This window comes from Notolepis coatsorum (genome assembly GCF_963971535.1).
Source record: "Notolepis coatsorum genome assembly, chromosome: 16".
In the NCBI taxonomy this organism is placed as follows: domain Eukaryota; kingdom Metazoa; phylum Chordata; class Actinopteri; order Aulopiformes; family Paralepididae; genus Notolepis; species Notolepis coatsorum.
The window spans coordinates 42,595,893-42,618,430 of record NC_140180.1 but is presented as its reverse complement, the minus strand read 5'-3'; the positions used below and the strand labels follow the sequence as shown (position 1 = coordinate 42,618,430).

At 43.6% G+C, this 22,538-nt stretch overlaps 1 protein-coding gene across 1 annotated transcript in view; it reads left to right on the top strand.

Annotated features, from left to right (window-relative positions):
• The window catches only part of tnmd (tenomodulin), a 96,079-nt gene that overhangs the window by 3,030 nt on the left and 70,511 nt on the right, over positions 1-22,538 (top strand). Inside the window, exon 2 of the mRNA XM_084331836.1 lies at positions 5,456-5,590. Coding sequence (XP_084187962.1) covers positions 5,456-5,590 — 135 coding nt within the window. The remainder of the gene's footprint in view (positions 1-5,455; positions 5,591-22,538) is intronic.

Here is a 22,538-nt window from a genome sequence, read left to right as displayed (position 1 = left end):
TCCACTTGTTTTAAGAAGCTGATTTGTTACAGAAGAAAATTAAAGTTCCATTTTGGTGCATCACCGCCATTCCAGTGAGACAGCATGCACGATACCAGGGTCCTGTTTTGGGTGGTGGGTGCTCAGACCAAATGTTAAATTCATGATTCCCGTCTATGCATGGCTACCCCAAACCCAAAAGTAAAACACTTCTACCAACTGGGCAGTAGATTAGGTTGGCAGTGTTCCTGGCTCCAGAAAAGACAGCTAATTGATTCATTAAAGCTATGGCAGAGGTCCATGAAGCTGCTGTGACGTCATGTGGGTCATGTGAGGATCCACAATGCAACGCAGCCGATGTAATGTGAATGCTCAATCAATACAATCAAATCAAATATTTAAAAATTAATTTGCAAAAACCTATAAACGTCATCCGTGAGTTACTGTTAAGACATAGTCCATTCTGAACACGTTCTGTCACAACAGCCGTTATTATCCATTGAAAATGTATTGCAAGTTCAAATTCTACAGCAGCTAATTCACTAGGCTGTGGACATGTCTGAGCACAAGCAAAACTGCTCTGAGCTCCAACACATTCATACGCAGGGTAGAAGAGTTTGTCCACCTGCCCCCTACTGCCTGTGACCAACACCGCCCTCCCCAGCCTGCCAGGGAGGCGTCTGTGAAGACCACCACGTGGGATGGTATGTTGCCCATGGGAACACCCCACAAGAGGATCTCGGGGGTCCTCCACTGGTCTAGGTCGCTTTTGACAGATGAAGGAATCCTTATGTTTTCCCTTCTGGTGTACAGGGTCGATTTTTCTCAGAGAAAACCACCTCTGTAGCTTGCGCATGTGAAGTAGGCCCAAGTGGACCACTGAAGGGGCGGCAGACATCCTGCCCAGCAGACGCATCACTGACAGAGCGGCGACCGCGCTGTGAGGATGAAACTCCCTGAGTGATGATAGGATATTCTCCAGTCGCTGTGGGGAGAGATAGGCCATCATGGAGACTGGGTTCAGTATATTGCCCAAGAACACCACCTTATGGCTGGGAAAGGGTGTGCTCTATTTCCAGTTGATAGTAAATCTCAACAGCATCAGCTGCTCTGCCAATAGTCTGGTGTGAAGCATACCTGTCTCCTCTTGAACCAGAATGTCGTCCAAGTAGAATAAGATCCTTATTTCCTGGCAGAGGTTCGAGAGCTGTCTCTTGGAGAAAGTATGGGGTGCGAAAGAGTATCCAAACAGCATCCTCTGGTATTCGTATGCTCTTCTTTGGAAAGGCACGTGGATTTTTTTTCCTCTCCATTTTCTCCAGACACACACTGTTCCAAGAATTATAAAAAATAATTCCACTGCTTAAAATCAAGAAGAAATTAACGACTATAGGTATCTTTGGACAGTGGACATGATGATTGTGTCCGTTTAACAATCAAACACGAGGAAACTGCTCAATGGAGAAGCGGGAAGTATCCACTCCTTATGCATATTTAGGCTATTAATCATTTGATTTGATAAGGGCTGCTCTCATTTTCCAGCAAAGTGGATGAGTTTCAAGGAAACTATCATAGAAGGGTAATGGTAATCGGATGGGTCGTTACGTCATTATGTAGTGCGTGAATGCACATTGGTGCCTAATGTGGGGACTTTCAGTTCGGCTGACATTGAGTTAAATGGTATCACCATCTCCTCGTTTATAAGATAAGGTAAGATGAGATAAGATAAGATATTCCTTTATTGATCCCCTTGGGGATTTGGCATGACCTGCCATTTAAACAGGTTTTTATCTCGGATGTCAGAATCATCAGCAATTGATTACATTGTTAACTAGCTAACGTTTGATGTATTGGTTGATGTATTTTACTTGGATAGCTTGTATATTTGAATATAGGCTTCAATGGAACTGGCACCAACGTATGGCACCAAGAAGAGCATAGAAGACTTAGACATAGACTCTGCACAGCCACAACATCGATAACAAACTCACGTCTCATTTAGCTGTGCTGTCTATATCGTTATGTCAAGCTAGACTATTAATTTGGATCCACAATGTGCACCAAACCGAATGGCTTGGTACGAATGTGTACTGTTACACCCCTATCATGGGATACACATTCGTACTCCCCTAGAGGTAGCATTACTGATTTTGTCCCTGTTTGGTTCAGAAGTTGTATGAGAAAGGAATTTTTCCTTTGTTCTCTGGAACAGTTCGTCTAGACATTTTAAAATAATAAAAAATGTAAATAGATTCAAGTCCTGTCTGGAAAAAAATTTATTAGAGGTGACTTTTAAAAAGGTTACGCTGTCTCTGTGCCTTACTGTATTTGTCATCATTCTGTATTTTGTTTTTTTCTAATGATGATGATGATGATGATGATGAAAGTTTGTCTAACCAGTGGGCCTAAGGGCCTTCTGTGACATGTTAGGTGCTGGCACTGTAGTGGATTATGGTATTTGGATATTGTTATGCAATTAATCCTGAGGCTGATAGATATATTTAGATGTGCTGATGTTGTTTTTGTTGGTGTGTGGTGTAACATTATGCTGCTCAGCTCATGTTTTGTTTAAGTATAGGCTATTGTAAAGTGTAATCAATCCACAAACAAATTGCACTGAAGAACCATATCTCCATTTTAAATGTTTTGGACAGCCCACGTATTTGCAGCTGTAAACTCAATCCAAATCACTTGTGTGAGTGTGATATATCACAAAAAAAGTGCTCAACCTCTACTGTCTTTAACTATGAGGTTATGGTTCCTCATCTAAGGTATTCAAGGCTTTATCACCACTTTAAAAGTCACAAAGATACAACTTTTTATAATTGAAGTTGGTTAAACTTTTACATATCTTCTTTTTTGTTGTCCTCTGGGACTGTCGGGGTGACAGTGGCTCAGAAGATAGAGCAGTCCTGGTAATTGGATGGTTCCAGGTTAGTTTCCGGCTCTTCCCGGCAGCGCAAGATACTTGATCCATAACTGCTCCCAATGAGTATAGGTTGGCACTTGCATGGTTGCATGTGAATGTGAGGGATAAGTTGTAAAGCGCTTTGGATTACTATTATGACTAAAAGACTATTATGCAGTCTATGTACCATTTACTTTCTAAAGCAGTCCAGTGTGAATGAGAAGCTTCTCCTCCATCCTCCAAACATACCAATATTGTCAAGGTTGAATCATGCAAATCTGGTGTATGCCTTTGTCAATCTGTATTACCTCCGTATTGAATGCAGATAATGAAAATGGAATATAAAATGTCTAATAAATATGATTAAAAGAAAATGAATGAGATGATTGAAAGAGGTCAATTATGTAGGTTTTGATTAAGAATGAAATGTACAGGTATGTGTCGTATGCACAGCATAAATAAAATAATGAGTGCAGACCTCTGCCAAGGCCTAACCTCATTCCATTCCATTCACATGCAACATAATACTGTGTTGATGATAGAAGTAAGAGTTGTTGATACATTGGCTATACATCCACATGTTTCAAGTTTCTTTATTAGTTGTCATACAAAAATACAGAATACTTTTATATGAAATGCTTTGCTCCTGAGAGTGTGCTAGATACAAATAGATAAGTATAAAATAGAAAGTCAAAAGTATGTAAACAAGTGTAAACAAAAGTGTTCAATACAATATACAATACAGAGTAGAATCTTTTTTAACTGAGTTACAATACAATATACAGTACAATGCAGCAATGGGATGAGGTACAACTTAAGGTAAGGTGCCAATAAATATAAAGTGTGTTAAAGTGTCTAAAGTGGGTAAAGTGGGTGCTACAGTGAGTTGTTTATTTAAAGTGAGTGTGTACGTGTGGATGTGTGTGCTGTGAGTGTATTTGATGGTTTGTTGCCATGAGACTCCGGTATCGCTTCCCTGACCGCAGCAGTTCAAAGAGGCAGTTGTTTGGGTGCCTAGAGTCTTTGATTATTCTCTTAGCCTTACCCCTGCATGGTGGTGCTTGAAGAAAGGTTATGAGGTCACCAAATTATGTATTTAATTTTAAACTTTTATTTCAATTCGTGAGACACTGAGGTTACCCTCATTTACAGTGACGACGAGCTTACAAAACAAAGACACAGTTATCCGAAAATTTGGCTCAACATCTCTCTAGGGGTCATGAATATTCACAGAAAATTGTGTGACTGGGCGACTAATGGGTCAGCATATATTTTCCTTTGCACATGGAAGGTTTGGCCTGATGACAGCGCTAGAGGACATTTCATCCTCTCTGGGTCATGAATATGCACAGCAGTTTTCATAGCAATCAGGTACCTTTCAAGATATCTTGTTCTCACTTTGGCCTGATGGTGGGACAAGAGGAAAGGTCATTGGGTGACCAAAATAGGTTTGTTCTTATAGGGGTCACGAGTGTTCACAGCAAATTCTGTATCTTTTTCGACAAATGGGTCAGGAGATATGCTCATTTGAAAATGTTAAATGTATCCTGATGGTGTCAGAGATGAGGTCAAAATCAACATGCCTTTCTCAATGTGTCATGACTGTGCACTATAAATCTCATGGCAATCCGGCCAATGCTTTTCGAGATATGGCACAAAGATACAGTATACACAGGGGCAAAAACATAACCTCCTGTAATGAAGGTAAACAGTTATGACTGTCTAGAATTATATCCTAGCTATTAAGCATCAGGCAAAAATGGGGCTAGTTTTGCATAAGACGCCTGACGATTGCATACCCAAAGTAATTTGCGATTTATTATACTTCATACATACTGTATAGCACATGCATGAGTCGGGTCTCTTTAACATTCTGATCTTTCTTCCACAACAAAGAAGAATCACATTAGTGCTAATGAAATAGAGATAAAGAGGTTTGAACACACTGAAGTAAAAGTTTTGTGGCCTCACATTTCTGTTTACTTGTTGCCAGATGCCTGTTTTTAAGTTCCAGCTGAGAGGTAGGAGCTGGAAAACATAACAGTTCCATAGCATAAAGTCTTATCTAGTACAAGTCCAAAGTTAACAATTACAATCCCATGGAAAATGTGTGTTTTGCAAAGGTTTTTGTAATGTGTGTACCGGCGTTAATTCGATATGATTATCCAAAATGGCCGTCCGCTTCCATTGATTCCGAGGCTCTAGTCAAAACAAAGGCCTTCCCTGGCTTCTTCTACCCCTTTCTCATTGCGATCAGCCCCCACATGGGATAGCGTTGGCTCCAGAGGCTTGTCAAATGATGATCGCCGGATGTTTCGTCTTGTAACTCAAGACTGGAAGCATGCAATAGTTTGAGTGGGGTGACGATCGAAAGGCGGCAAATTTAACTTTACAACAATGTATTGGTTGATCGCCGAAAATGCAGCCCGGAGCCGGCCGACGAAGGCAAAGTGCCGTGATGTGCGCGCATGTGCGTTAAGTGGTTAACATAAAAAACATGTCCATGCTGAGAGAATTAATGTTGGCACTGCCTGATTGAATGTGATTTTCCCCTGATGGTGATCACAGGTCGAAGTGGGAAAAGAGAAGAAGGCAAGGTACCGCAGCTACCAGCGAGGGGCACTGATTCTGGGGCTAGTCTTCCTGGCTCTGACCCTTGGTGTATTCAGCCTAAGATACTTCTGGAGCCCAAGCCCAGCGAAGGTAAGACTAGCAATTACTTCAATGTTTGCTGGACACCAGCCATATTTATAAAAATTTTGTGTGCCTTTTTCACATTTTCCTCCCATTTAGTCGTTATGCCAATTATCTCCTGGTCATTGCACTACCCTACTGTCGGTCTGGGAAGGGTGTAGACAACCATGTGCCTCCTTTGATCCATGTGGAGTTGCCAGCTGCTTCTTTTCACCTGACAGCTAGGAGTTTCACTGGGAGAGCGCAGCATGCACGGAGGTTCACGCTATCTCCCCCAGATCCCCTCCCTGCTGAACAGGCGCACTGACTGACCAGTAGGAGTCGCTATTGTAACGACCAGCACTCATGCCCCCCGGCTTCCCACTCGCGAACACTGCAAATTGGGTTTGTAGGGATGACGGGCTGCTGCCCGGAATTTAACCTGGGTCTCTGCGGGGGTAGGCGAGTGCTTAGATCTCTAGACCACCAGCCATATTTCTTCTGTAAGTACAGTCCTGATCAAGCAAGCATCAATAATGATGTTGCAAGCCTGAGTTCACTCTGCTGGACAGGCACTTTTGACATCAATGTTGTGTTATTATTCTAGTGTTAGCTTTGTGTGGGTGAAATTATATGAGAGACAGACACTGAATGTTTAATTCCAACAAGTCATTTAGTGATCACACAGAAAAACAGCTAGCTAGAAATGGATGGACTGCCTCCAAAGTCTATGTTGTAGTCTATTAGGCTGGACTGAAAGCTGTATCGACGATGGAAAAGACAGCTGTGTTTTGCTCTGTACGTGTTTTCCAGTCAGGTCTGTAATTTTGTGACCAAAGCCGTTTACAGTTGGAAGTGTTGGCCTATACGCCATCATTTATCATTTGGTCTATTAACTACTCTCTATTCACACAGTAAACATATTGTCGCAATGTAAGACCCTGATACCACAATGCTAAGCCTAATTGCTGTTGACCACAGCTGCTGCACTAGAACTTACTAGAACGTACCTTTTTGTGATATAATTGGAAGAAACTGTTATCCCAGTATCTTGTAAAATCCAATTCACTCACTTTTCATGGAGTGTATTTTCACCCTGCTTTTTTCCCCAGATTCTTCCAAAGGGGCATGCATCAATCGTTTCACTCGTAGAAATGTGGCTGCTAGTTGTGTTTTTGTAAGAAAAGATCCCCAAAATGATTTCTTATGATTCGTCTACAGTGATGGAGAATAAATCCTCCAATGTGGTCTTTGGTCTCCTTTGTATACGTATAACTGGATATGGAATTGTTGACAGGCTACCGCTACCCTAAGCTCCAGCACCACATCCTGAATAGATGCTGTGTCCATGTCCTCCTCCCTTCCACATAAATATAAATCACCTTTGAGCCATCTGCTTTGTCCTTGTTAAATATTTCATGTCGGAGGTAGAGCAGTCATTATTTCCACTTTAATAAGCTGTGATCATTCTCACGTGGCACAAAGATGTGTTGATGGCAGAGGTTGCCTGGGCAATGTGTATCAAACCTGTGGACGTCCGGTTCTGCTTTAATGGGGTCTTGAGGGGGAGGCAGGCCCCTCCATCAGTGAATGGAGGCACTTCAAAGCAGAATCACCTGTCTGTCAGTCAGATGGGAGGCCCCTTTAGACACAGCAGCAGTGAAACTGGAAGAAATGTATTCTTCTTACCCAATCCAAATCCATCTGGGAGCTAAGATTCAAGATTCAATCATGAGCGAATCTTGTAGTGTGAAGTAATGATTTTTCCACTACATGAACGATAGATAGATAGATAGATAGATAGATAGATAGATAGATAGATAGATAGATAGATAGATAGATAGATAGATAGATAGATAGATAGATAGATAGATAGATAGATAGATAGATAGATAGATACTGTAGATAGATACTGTAGATAGATAGATAGATACTGTAGATAGATACTGTAGATAGATACTGTAGATAGATACTGTAGATAGATACTGTAGATAGATAGATAGATAGATAGATAGATAGATAGACAGACAGACAGACAGACAGACAGACAGACAGACAGACAGACAGACAGACAGACAGACAGACAGACAGACAGACAGACAGACAGACAGACAGACAGACAGACAGACAGACAGACAGACAGACAGACAGACAGACAGACAGACAGACAGATAGATAGATAGATAGATAGATAGATAGATAGTTATGGATGAGAGGAATAGGATAGGCATATCTATTTTTCTTCTTTTGTTTCACCAGCTAGTTTGGTACTCTGGGAAGCAGGAACTAACTGTTACCAGATTGAGTTTGAAGCTTGTGACAGAGAGACGGAGCACAAAGAGAGTGGGACGAGGACGTTGAACACCGTCACCACGAGACAATACTCTACGTCTTGTGAAATACCCTTTTGTTTTTGTTTAATCCACTGCCCGGTGTCTCAGCTCAAGGAAACAGTAGACAGATCTGGCACCAGGCCAGAGACCTTGTGTACTGATGTGGTGATCTAACCTCTACTGTTATTTCTTCTTTGAAAACCAGACCATTTATTATTGACATTTTCTTCAATATTACACTTGTGTAATGTTAGGGCTAGAGCTTGGACCTCCAGAATACATACCCTGGTTCTAGTTTGTAACACATACATACATACATACATACATACATACATACATAACGGTTGTGACAACGTCACCTCAAACATCGATGCCCCGAGTGGGAGTCAAACCCCGGTCTCCCACACCGCAGGCAGCAACACAGACCGCTATACCAAGAGGTGAATCCACTTCTAACTAATGGGTCTATGCGTCTTTTGAGGATGTGAGAGTGAGTTTAACCCATAGCACCGCTACTCACCCCAGCCCTTCTTGACTACGCTTCACGATACCATCCGTTACACATACATACATACATACATACATACATACATACATACATACATACATACATACATACATACATACATACATACATACATACATACATACATACATACATACATACATACATACATACATACATACATACATACATACATGCATGCATGCATGCATGCATGGATGCATGCATGCATACATACATACATACATACATACATACATACATACATACATACATACATACATACATACATACATACATACATACATACATACATACATACATACATACATACATACATACTTACGTCATTAAAGCCATGGGTTCAACGCTATCAACATCTCTGTGTTTCTTATATTATGTAGTTGTGTAATTAGACAACATACATACATACATACATACATACATACATACATACATACATACATACATACATACATACATACATACATACATGAAACAATACATTTACACCAATACAAATGTATAGCCTCATGAATATTGTTATGATTGTTACAGACCAGCCTATAATTAATTATTGGGCTTTTTGACTGAGGATCATTGAAGTGTTGAAATCAAGGCACGTTTATTTATATAGTACATTTCATACACCGATGCATTTCAAAGTGTTTTACATAAATACAGTAGATAAAAGGAAATGCAAGGAGATCATAAAGAGCATGACTTTTTCTTTTATCTTTTTCTTTTTTTAACCATAAAAATGAAGAATAAAAGTCAAAGTGCAAGTATCAGTGGGATGCATTCACAGTAATTAAATATAAATGAAAGGCAATGGTGAACATGAAAGTCTTTAGAGTAAGAGGCAGAGTTGGGGTAAATCTGAGATCTTCTGGAGGTTTTCCTCTGGAGGTAGTGGAAGAAGAAAACACAGAAGTGATGCCATGAGGCGAATCTTGCCTCCCACAGACTGCAGGGTTTGAAATACATTTGTTTATTTTTAGTTTATTTTTTAAACCACCATGTTGTGTCTGTATGTTAAAGCTGCGATAACTATAGTCTGACCACTAATGTAAGCCTTGTCATCTATAAACATAAAAAAGTCTTACTGGCACAATGTTGTTGTAAAAAAGAATAGTTTGTGTGCATGGATTACAAGATGTCTACTACAATACTTGTAACTTTCTCTTGGGAATTTCCTGGTTGTTAAACACTTCACTTCCAAACACAATACTGTTCAGACAGTAATGTAATTAAGAGATTTGTGGAAAGAAAATACTTTTTAATTGCTTACAGTAGGTTTATAAAATAGGAGGAGGTAAAGTGCGGGTCGTTTTTTCATTGCCTTTATTTAATGTATACTATAATTGAAACACTCAATTGAATACTTATATTAAACAAAAACAAAGCAAGCCTATCAAAAGAAGTATTATAATAAAAGATACAAGATACTAAAATAAATTAAAGGAGGTTTCTTCTAGTGTCAATTTATCTCACTTGATCATTGAACCCACCAGTCCAATCTGAATAAACCTTTAAGATCTACTAAACTGGGGGCAGTCTGTGGCTGAATGTGCTTCTCATCTTGGCTAGCTCCTCATAGAGTGGTGGGAGGGGTTCTCCAGGATAGTGTCCAGCTTCTTTATCGCCCTCCTCTCTGCCACCACCTCTAGTTTGACCAGTGCAACTCCCAGAGCTCATACAAACATTTTATGGCCTTATAAAGTCAGAGCCCCATTCATTGTCTATGGAGCAGCCCCAGATTTTACAACCCAGTTACATCACCAACTGGAAGGTTCTCTCTCTGATTTCTAGCTTTAGGAGAGAGTGGTGTGTGTTGCACAAATACTGACTCAACTGTCCTAGGGCACAGGAAGAACTAATTCTTAACATGGGTGGCATTCCCCCGTTAAGTCAAATAAAGCCCATTTGTTATAATTGCCACAGTCTGTCTCTTTTAGGTTTTAGTTTTTCTAAAACTTACTAATACTAGTTTTTCTTTCTAAAATGCAGACCCCACTTAGAAGTCAATATACCACAGTAAAGCTAGAGCTTGTCAGTCTACTCTCACAGCCCACTCCACCATTGTGATCTCCTGGTAACGCTCTGTGCTGTACATAGTTCAATATGACATGATAACCACTTGGGAGCTTATTTTAATTACTTGAAAACACATGTTGTTACAGAGGCCCAGGGAAGAACATTTGCCGTAATTTCCCCTGCCTGTGTGTGAGCATGTGTGTGCCTGTTTGCATGCATGCATGCATGTGTGTGGATTACTGTGTTTGTGTGCATAGTATGCTAGCTGCCCACATTCTCCTTTGGCTTACGGCACATTTCTGTCTCAGTGTTTACCATGTGCTCATTATTGTTCTGGGCCACAAGGCTCACGAGGGGATTTTGCCTCCTTGTAAATTAATCCACCGTTATTACCAGGTTTACATCTGCAACTGCATGGAATAAAAAATCTGGCCAGTGACTTCAAATGAGGCAGTATGATAATGATTTTGTAAATGTAGTCTAACCAGCGAATAACCTTCAGCAAAAATGTTGCCTTTTGAAAACCGCATTTTTTATCAGTGCTAGTATTATCAACAACGTTTTTCTGTGTACTACAACTTAAAAAAAAACATGAAACATTTCTTAATGTCTTGGAACATTTGCCTCAAAGAGTTGTGTTTACTCTCGGCGGCGTCTCCCGATTCACAAACCACCACTTTGAGTGAGATTAACTTAGACAAAGCAACCAGACGGAGAGTAATGTCAACTTAGAATAGAATTTGTTGTAGCCATCATAAAAAACAGCTTTTCCCAGGGAGCCTTGGATAGCTCACAGGTGCTGTTGGACGTTATGGCAAAACCTTGCCTGAGAAATACTTGAGTGTCAGAGCGAAGGGAAGAGCTCCATTATTCAAGCTGAAATTACATTGCTCACCTTGATGCCTTTTCCCATCCCTGGTCCCAAGGTGGCCGCTGGCTCTCTGCTCCTGACGGCTTCTTAAATGCTTCAGTGTCAGGGCTGCCTTCCTTAATGAACAACATTGCACCTGCCACCACCTAATGGTCACAGGTGTGGGGCTTTCCGAGGGCCGTCTCCCCTTTGTTTATTTATTGCCGGTGTAGCGGGACCATCCGAGAGTCCCCTCTGTCAAAGTGTCGCGGTGTGACGGACGGCGGACGCAGACAATGAGATTTGATCGTGATACCGTGTGTTCCTGTCATACGGTTGTTTATTTTCTCCCATTGCCTCTAGTGAATGAAGCGCTCCCAATTCTCTGTACGCCATATTGTTTCCCTTGTGTGTGGACGATTGATATTCTACAAGGGCGGTGGGGCTGATCTGAACAGTTAGATTTGGACAAGACTTTCCGTGAGTCCTCCCCCTTTGCCATGTAATATTTTCAGATTTTACACGTCACGCTCATTTATTCATTAGGAGGCCGGTGTGGTCCATGGCTGGTGAATCGGTCTGTGCCACATTCCATTGTCCAAAGATAATGCGTTTATATGGGGGGGGGGGGCAGAGAATGAGAGAATGGGTGGTGAGTAGGGGGAACCATGGCGAGGCGGGGTCTGTGTCTGAGGCGGGGTCTGTGCCTGAGGGTCTGTGCCTGAGGTGTGGTCTGTGCCTGAGGTGTGGTCTGTGCCTGAGGGTCTGTGCCTGAGGTGTGGTCTGTGCCTGAGGTGTGGTCTGTGCCTGAGGGTCTGTGCCTGAGGTGTGGTCTGTGCCTGAGGTGTGGTCTGTGCCTGAAGGTCTGTGCCTGAGGTGGAGTCTGTGTCTGAGGCGGGGTCTGTGCCTGAGGGTCTGTGCCTGAGGTGTGGTCTGTGCCTGAGGTGTGGTCTGTGCCTGAAGGTCTGTGCCTGAGGTGGGGTCTGAGGTGGGGCCTGTGTCTGAGGTGTGGTCTGTGCCTGAGGTGTGGTCTGTGCCTGAAGGTCTGTGCCTGAGGTGGGGTCTGAGGTGGGGTCTGTGCCTGAGGTGGGGTCTGTGCCTGAGGTGTGGTCTGTCTCTGAGGTGTGGTCTGTGTCTGAGGGTCTGTGCTTGAGGTGGGGTCTGTGCCTGAGGTGGGGTCTGTGCCTGAGTTGTGGTCTGTCTCTGAGGTGTGGTCTGTGTCCGAGGGTCTGTGCCTGAGCTGTGGTCTGTGTCTGAGGTGTGGTCTGTGTCTGAGGGTCTGTGCTTGAGGTGTGGTCTGTGTCTGAGGGTCTGTGCCTGAGCTGTGGTCTGTGTCTGAGGTGTGGTCTGTGTCTGAGGTGTGGTCTGTGTCTGAGGGTCTGTGCTTGAGGTGTGGTCAGGTCTGAGGTGTGGTCTGTGTCTGAAGCGGGGCCTGTGAAGGCTTCCTGGTTGCCGTGGCACCCTGCCCTCTCATACAGAGAGAGCGCACGACAACACTGCAAAGCATTCTGGGGCATTCCTCATGCCATGCAGCGTTTCGGTGTGTTCTCCTTTTTGAAGCTGAAATGATGGTGGGGGGGAAGTATAGCTGAGATTAGCATTTGAATTGCAGACAGCTGGCTTCGCCTGGTCCACGAGGCATCTCGCACGTGGCGCTTTCACGTGTACAGTATAGCCGGTGAAAAAGCACCCCACCCCCCACCGTTCTTCCACCCTCTGGGCTTTTGGCCCCACACCATCTTTCTCATCACGTTGACTGCCAGGTAGTCTCCTCTGCTCTGCTGTACAATTTAGAATGTGATTGAGCTCTCACATTGCCTTTCTCTCTCCTGCTGCGAGCTCCCCTGCTCCTCTCAGGAGTGTGTTTACAGCCACTGTGGGGGATGGAGGACAGACCCAGACACAGTATCACTGTGGGGGGATGGAGGACAGACACAGTATCACTGTGGGGGGATGGAGGACAGACACAGTATCACTGTGGGGGGATGGAGGACAGACACAGTATCACTGTGGGGGGATGGAGGACAGACACAGTATCACTGTGGGGGGATGGAGGACAGACACAGTATCACTGTGGGGGATGGAGGACAGACCCCGACACTGTGGGGGATGGAGGACAGACCCAGACACTGTGGGGGATGGAGGACAGACACAGTATCACTGTGGGGGATGGAGGACAGACACAGTATCACTGTGGGGGATGGAGGACAGACACAGTATCACTGTGGGGGATGGAGGACAGACACAGTATCACTGTGGGGGATGGAGGACAGACCCAGACACTGTGGGGGATGGAGGACAGACCCAGACACTGTGGGGGATGGAGGACAGACCCAGACACTGTGGGGGATGGAGGACAGACACAGTATCACTGTGGGGGATGGAGGACAGACCCCGACACTGTGGGGGATGGAGGACAGACCCAGACACTGTGGGGGATGGAGGACAGACACAGTATCACTGTGGGGGATGGAGGACAGACACAGTATCACTGTGGGGGATGGAGGACAGACACAGACACTGTGGGGGATGGAGGACAGACACAGTATCACTGTGGGGTATGGAGGACAGACACAGTATCACTGTGGGGGATGGAGGACAGACACAGTATCACTGTGGGGGATGGAGGACAGACACAGTATCACTGTGGGGGATGGAGGACAGACTCAGACACTGGGGGGGATGGAGGACAGACTCAGACACTGTGGGGGATGGAGGACAGACACAGTATCACTGTGGGGGATGGAGGACAGACACTGTGGGGGATGGAGGACAGACTCAGACACTGTGGGGGATGGAGGACAGACACAGTATCACTGTGGGGGATGGAGGACAGACACAGTATCACTGTGGGGGATGGAGGACAGACTCAGACACTGGGGGGGATGGAGGACAGACTCAGACACTGTGGGGGATGGAGGACAGACACAGTATCACTGTGGGGGATGGAGGACAGACTCAGACACTGTGGGGGGATGGAGGACAGACTCAGACACTGTGGGGGATGGAGGACAGACACAGTATCACTGTGGGGGATGGAGGACAGACACTGTGGGGGATGGAGGACAGACTCAGACACTGTGGGGGATGGAGGACAGACACAGTATCACTGTGGGGGATGGAGGACAGACTCAGACACTGTGGGGGATGGAGGACAGACCCAGAGACAGTATCCGCGTCGTAAAAATGATTTGCCTCGTTCGTCCCTCGTCGGCTCGCCTTATTAGATCACCGTAGATCTAATATTTGATCTGCCCCCCACCCCCCAAACTATGGCTGCTTTACAAAACAGGCTAACAATTCTATGTTCACCTTTGCTTCTAATTGAAATACAATTGCTGCTAATAATTGTACTCTGACTTTTCCTAAATGCTTTGATTTATTTTTTTATGACTCTTTTTTTATGCTCTTTCTTTTTTTATCTATTTTATGTAAAGCACTTTGAATCGCCTCTGTGCATGAAATGTGCTATATAAATAACTGCGCCTAGCCTCGCCGCTATTCCATTTGACAGTAATTACTTTTCCGGTGCAAATTTGTTCCAACATTTCCTACGTTATTCAGACTTTATCTTTTAGGTTTTAAGGGTTTCAAATAATATTCTCCTTTTTATTATAGTTCTAATTCTGTCATTATTGCTCACAAATGAGACAGATACCATTAGGCTGCATCTCGGTGTCGATTTGAGTTGAAGGACGGACTCTGCTTCTGAACACTGTGTGGGATAGGTTCACTTATGGCTGGCTAGTTTTCAAAGAAGAAATGTATCCCACCCTGCTGACACTGTATGTGGAAATACACTGTGCGTGCCACTCCTCTCACTCTCATTGCTCATCGCTCCCTCGCTCGCCTCTCTCTGTGGATCCCACTGGTCTTCTCTCTTGTCTTCTCTCTTTGTCTTATTATTTTCCCAAGCTCTCCCTCCTTCTGCTCAGTCGTCAGTATTGTTATTTATTTATTTTTCTGTGTGGAAGAATGGCCCTACTTTCACCCCTCCTTTTCATGTTTCTTCAGTAGGCCTCTCGGGGTAAACTCTGCCATACACCATTCAATATGTAAAAAGATGTGTAGGTTATAAGCCATGCCCTACATTGTAGGGGTATGTGACTAATGATGATCTAGATAAACAATCACACTTTTCCTTGTATAGGGCAGGCCAGGGTGTTTTTTTATTAAAAGAGATTTTTTAATAGGTCTAGGAGGTGCAGCTGGGTAGCGCAGTGGACTAAGCACTCGCCTACCACCGCAGAGACTCTGGGATCGAATCCAGCTGTCAGCAGTACCTCTGGCTTGGTCAGTCGTCCCTATAACACAATTGTCAGTGATAGCTGGTGGGAAGCCGGTGGGGTATGTGTCCTGGTCGTTGTAAACTGTGACTCCTACTGGTCGGTCGGAGTATAGCGTGAACCTCCGCGCGGCACGTGTTACGTTCCCCCAGTGAAACTCCTTGCTGTCAGGTGAAAATAAGCGGCTGGCGACTCCACATGTATCGGAGGAGGCATGTGGTAGTTCTACACCCTCCCCAGGCCGACAGTGGGGCAATGCGTGCAAGGACCAGGAAGGGAATTGGCATAACGACTAAATTGGGATGGGTGAAAAATACAGAAAGCCCAAAAATAAATAGAAATTCTGTCTAATTTCTAGGTCTAGTGACCAGGAGTGTTTAACCCAAAAATTATCTTTGTATATCAGTTACTCACCCTGTGATGGCTTGAATTCATGAAGACTTATTTTTCTTCTCACATGTCTCAACGGTGAACGTAGAATCCCAAAAAACTGTAGAAATACTTGATGAATTTAAGTTAATGGAGATCTGGTATAATAGCAAAACTATATAAAAACATCTGTTTAAAAACCCTCTCACCTGACACACCGGTGTCCTTGCGACTTCAATCCACTTGAAGTGAAGGCCACAAACTCACAAGTTCCATTTGAAGGCAGCATTGAATGTTCATTATCAAGGTTTTAGCAATTGCTTGAAGTTGAAGTCATGACACCTGATAGCCTGGGTTTCGCTGGCACTGCTCTCCAAAACGTCAGTTTTAGGTCATTTGGAGATTCACAAGTAATATTAAATGTCCACGTAGGGAAATGAGGAAATGTCCTGCAGCTGCCTGGGGAAATACCATAGCCTAGACATTTACATTTAGTCATTTAGCTGACGCTTTTATCCAAAGCGACTTACAAGTTCTGTATGACAAGTCATCAGGAAGGGCACAACTCAGCTGAGTAACAATGTTCATCAAAGTGTTGAGTGCTACAGTGTAGGTTAGTTTATTAGGACAAGTGCATGACAGTAAGGTTAGTTAGGGTTAGATATTCTTTTTTTATATATAAAAAGAAAAGAAGAAAATTCAGATAGTGGTAGAAGAAGTGCGTATTTAGTCGACGGCAAAAGATTGGACGGGTTTCGGCTGTCCTAACTGGGGTGGGTAGTTCATTCCACCATTGTGGGGCAAGGACTGAGAAAAAGCAGGTTCTCCTTGATGACCCTCCTGGAGCTTAAGTAAGAGTGGGTCTGAGACGGCCAGAAGATGCAGAGTGTAGGGGTCTTGAGGGTGTGTAGTTAGAGACCATTGACCGGAGGTAGGCGGGAACGGTTCCCTTTGCAGCACGGTATGCCAGGTCGAGGGCCTTGAAGTGGATTCGTGCAGCAATGGAGCCAGTGCAGGTCCCTAAGGAGTGGGGTGACATGGGCCGACATCGGTAGGTTTGAGATCAGGCGGGCCGCTGCGTTCTGAATGAGTTTAAGAGGCTTGGTGGCAGTGGCCGAGGCGGGAGATGACTGTTGATTGGACGAGGAGTTGGGTGGCTTCTTTTGTCAGGAAGGGGCGGATCCTTCTGACATTGCTCAGGAGGAATCTGCAGGTTCTGGTTGTCGCTGCGATGTGAGCAGAGAAGTTCAACTGGTCGTCGAGGACAACACCAAGGTTCTTGGCGGTCGGGGACACGGTCACAGCTGCATTCTCGACTGTGATGGAAAGGTCGGTCAGGGGGGAGGATTTGGCCGGCAGGTGGAGCAAATCTGTTTTGCTTAGGTTCAGTTTGAGGTGGTTGGTCGTCATCCAGGCAGAGATGTCGGACAGACAGGCCAAGATCCGCTCAGAGACGTGGATATCTGAGGGAGGGAAGGAGAGGAAGAGTTGAGTATCATCGGCATAACAATGATACGAGAAGGTATGAGACGTGATAATGTTACCCAGTGATTTAGTGTAGAGGGAGAAGAGAAGGGGTCCTAGGACCGAGCCCTGGGGGACACCTGTCCGCAGGGGGCGGGTGGCAGACAGGGTCCCTCTCTGTGACACGCTGAGAGGCCAATCAGGGCGCGCAAACCGAACGCGGAAGGACGACTGCCTTGGGTAAAGTATTCACGTGTACAGGTCAGGCTAAATTCACATGATGCATCAGTCTGTACAGGTCAGGCTAAATTCACATGATGCATCAGTCTGTACAGGTCAGACTAACCCTACATAATGCATCAGTCTGTACTGCAGGTTAGTGTCCAAGTGTCCAAGTTTAAAAAGCCTACATTCGTAATCACAGACTGTGACGGGGATAAAATCCCCATTCCTTATCTGCATAGAGAAAATGCTTCTAATTAGGTGAGTCCATTCTTGGGCCAGGGCTGACACCCTGCATTAGACCACACCAGCCTTACAAGATATATTTGATTGCCCGCTGAAACCCCTGGGAGTTCACTGTTCACAGACTTTTAAGAAAATGCTACTTTATTTGGTTCTTTTTTTAGGGGCTTAAAAACTTTCCAGTCTCCCATTTGCTGCTAATGTTGTTCATTTGGCCAAATTATCCTGTGCATCTAAACGATCCAGAACTACAGTCTTACAGCTCTCACAAGCTGTTCCTTAAATACCACTTAGCTGCAGGAGCCCAGAGTGCACTCTTTTTGATTTATTAGGGAAGGTGGAATGGCTGAAAACCAGCAGAGCGACAAGGAGACATTTTCGCAATAGAGGTTACTCCCCGATGGCTGCCTGGCTCCAAGTTCAGTGACTTGCACAAACATTCACCCTTCAATATTTGGTCTGTCAAAGTCTGTGTCTGGTTCACAGAAAGCATCTAAAGGGATCTCGGTCTTCGGGGGAATTCCTTTGATGATTATTTTTCATACTCCGTGTCAACTGCCATTTTATCAACAGAATCTGTTACTCTAACAGTGGAAATGTCATCCGATCAGCAACAAGCGTTGTTCTTCGCAAGAAAGAGCTCACAACACAGTAGGTATTTTGGGTGGGGGACAAATGGCAAGATAGAGAGGGGGGGGGGGAAACACGGTGTAAAGAAAACGGTGAGACTTAGCGAATGGAACCAAAGCTTTCTTTTCTTTCACATTTAATTTGTTTTACCTTTTGCTTCGGTTAACCCATTCTAACGGATGTTATATCCATCACAAGTGCAGACAAGTGGAACCTGGGGACATTACATTGTTTGGAATTTCTGCAAAATGTACCTTTGTGCAACTTGTGAGGCCTTTGTGATGATCCCTCTCAGATGGAAAGCTGTAGTTGGCACCTAGAGGACAACAAGGCCACCGTTTACTATAGAGGTTTTTACATGACACATCCAGGAGGCAGATTAACTGTTCTGCTATGAAATTAATTATATTCAAACATGATCTGAAACAAAGTATCTAATTTAGGTTCCTGGAATCTTGAAGTTATTTTGAAGAAAACACCTGGGCCAAATACAATCTGTTACAAAAAGTTTTATTTGTGCTCTCACCCTCAAGTTTCACAACAAATAAGCCTGAGACAGCCTGGAACTGACTGCATCTCTGCTTCGCCAACGCTCTTTTCTATGCTCATAGATAAGCCCCTCCCTCTAGAATAATACCAACCTACTGGTTAAACAATGCTTCAATCATAATCATGTTGCTAAGGGTGTCGTGTGTCTGGACATGTTTTATTGAGTTGGCTCCAATCCAACTCCCCGCTGTTGCCCAAGACCCCACTCCTGATACACCCTGGTACGGTATCTTAAAGGCTCATTGCAATTAAAATTACTTTCGAAACTCAGGCTAGACCTCCATTTATATGTTTAGACCAAGAATTAATTGAACCTATCAGACATAGACTGAATGTAACTTATATCTTAAAATTGTGAACCACAACGAGACCTATACACACACACATATAATTTCTATTAGATTAATTTTAATTTTAGGCCCATTAATTATTTTGTTGAAAGACACAAAAAACAGTATGTCCTCTGTTCATATACAGCCTGTGCAAATAAAGATAATCCACATTCTGGTTTGATTAAGTGTGCTAAGTAGTCTACAGCAAGATATGCAATATCCTGCCAAAATTTGTTGGACCTATCTTTAGCTTTTTGCCCAAAATGGAAATGTTTTTTAGACCAATACTTGTGGGAACGCCAAGAGCGTGGAGCGTATGGTGGTGGTGGAGCAACCAGCCAAGGTGTCGGAATTATGATAAAGTGCTCGAAATTGGATTCATAAGGATGGGATCGACCATTGCCCCATGACCAGAATAAGTGGTCTGCAAAGTGTAATTGGGTAATGAAAGCATGGAACCTGGAAAACTCAACTATTTATCAATAGAAATGTAACAATTGATGATGAATTAAAAATAACCGGGCCTAATCAAGTTGTTATCTTCATTATTTAGCATTTTGTCTAAAGAATAATCAATGTCAGAATAATTATTCTTGCAGAACATTTACTATTTGCTTACGTATAGAGACACATGTACATATTGTAGACCTCTTTCTTTACTTAGACATGAAGTCTTGAAGTCTACCATATCTCCAAACATTTCCCTTCACAGTGTTACATCAAGTAGGCAACTGCAAGTCAAGATAATACAAAATGAGGAATATTCCCTGGACTGCATTGTGGACAAAATAAAACCCTCTGTAGTTTACTCTTAGATTGTTGTTACGATCGTAGGAAACAAACAATGCATCAGACAACAATGTCCCAGTCCCAGAGTTTTCCTCACAATAGTTTGTTGACTAAGAGTAGACAGAATAGCTCCCTGAGCTCTCTCACACTCCTCCCACCAGAATGTAGCTCTATTATGGGCACGGACGGTAGCTGGTATCAAGGTGATTTATTGCCAGTGAGAGCTCAAGTTGTTTAAAATGGCTGGTGCGATTAGTCATATATGCTTCGGAGCTGAAAAGGGGGACCGCTTGCTCCTGTAAATTAACAGCAGCTGCAGACTGCCGGCCACAGCAAAGGTGGTCAAACGTGGCAAGCGGCAGAATCGCTTGGGGACAAGGAGAAAAAGTGGGTCATTAAACTCCTTTCAGGTATGAGCGGATTGACAGAAGAGAGAGGTAGACAATGTTCAAGATTCAGATGTATAGGGCCCACACCAGAGAACACCACGTCTGATTCCAGCAATATAAACATCACCTTAAACATCATCATTTATGAATGGGGCTGAAATTCCTTTTCAGTTACTCTACAATTATATCCTTGAAAACCCACAAGCTGTCAGGTGTATGTCTGATTTATGACTCTTCAAAAAGAAAGGGAGAAAGGTGCTGCTGCTACTACTTAGAACCAGTGTTGTTTTTACAGAAATCCCATAGGACATACCGCTTCAGGGCACCAGCGTATTTCAAGGGGTGCAGGGAGGTGTAAAGGTAGGGAAGAATGTTTAATTGATTATGCAATGAATTAATGAATAGTATTCCGTTATTGCAGTGTTTCCTGAAGGGGGGGTTCCACTGTCTCAGAATATGAAAACACCAGCCTTGAGGTTAACCATTTTGGTTCCTTCGGGTACCATTTTTTCCCCAGCTGTTTCTAGAAAAGAGGACATAAAAGGATTTCTCTAAATCCTTTGCAAATTGGAACCAGATTAGGTTTCACCAATTGAGAATAGTATACCAAGAACTCTTAAATCATTGGGCACCAGACCCGATGATAGTCGGGTTATCTTGCCAGCGGTTGAGCGCCATACCCGATTATAGACAGGTTTTCATTTTTTTTATTCTATGCAATGTCATGGTGTTACCCTTGATTTGGAAATAGTAGCGTGTCCAGGCGAGCAACGCCAACACTTTTAGCAAAACATATTGCTCCATAGCACAGTTACCAGGAATTAGCCAGGATCACTCTGAAACTATACAATATTCACCACGGTGTGACACGGGAACGTATACATGAAAACATTTATTATTTTTCACATGTTGAATGATGGATAGTTAATGTCAAATGAGCAATAGTATTGTCTCCATAGCTAGAATATAGAATATAGATATAGCCCTGCAAACACCGCAACGCACAGTGAAAATCCAGTGGCGGCTCGCCACTAGGGGCGCAAGGGCGCCGACCCACCTGCTGGCCAGCTGCTGTTAAATCAGAGAAGAAGACAATAAAACTTTTTCGTTTTTGTGTTTTATAGCCCTATAAATAATATAAACATGTTTCAAATGAATAATATTTACTCATTTTAAGTGTTTGTATTTCCAATGCACAATATAACGTTATTATCTAAATAAAAAAAACATCGTTTTCATGAGCAGGAAGTGACGTTTTTTTTTATTTTTTCGTATTTCTCGCCCGGGCTAGAAGCGATAGCGCTCTGAGTGCGTGTCACAGTTTGATCGCTGTCTCCGTCACAGCCAATCAGTGCATACGGCGTTGTGCGTTGAAATATGACTATTATGTTGGAATCCGAGCGCGATTTGAAGCGGTCTAGGCAGCAGCGTGAACTTCCGTGAAGAATTTCCATAGCCGCATTTTCGTGGAGACGCTCTCTGATTGGCCGACGCGATGCCAGTTTTTTTCCATAGCCACATTTCTCGGGTTGGCTTAGAGAGAGAATGCAACACAGCAACAGCAGTTCAGTCGACTCGTCAACAACAACAGCAACTACACTGAGCTTAGGCACTCTTTCAAAGTTGGTTAAGGTTAGAGTTTGTCTTAGAGCATGGCGATAGAACGCCAGGTAGTTTGCAGGCTGTTCGAGGCGGAAATGGACAAAGACACAGCTCTTCACTCACACAGCTTGTTGGCTAACAACAAGCTATATGGATGCGGACAATGGATGGACATCAACACAGGCTGGATGGACAATGCCATGGAGTGGAATGGATATACTTTATCAACAAGCCAACAACAAGGTAGATTAGCGATCTTAACTCTAGTTTAATACATGATACGTTGTCTACTGATGCCGCATAACGTTGTAACGTTACAGCTACTGCTAGCTGTTAGCTCCGTCATCTTAGCTGGCCACTTTTATAATTACTTCATGG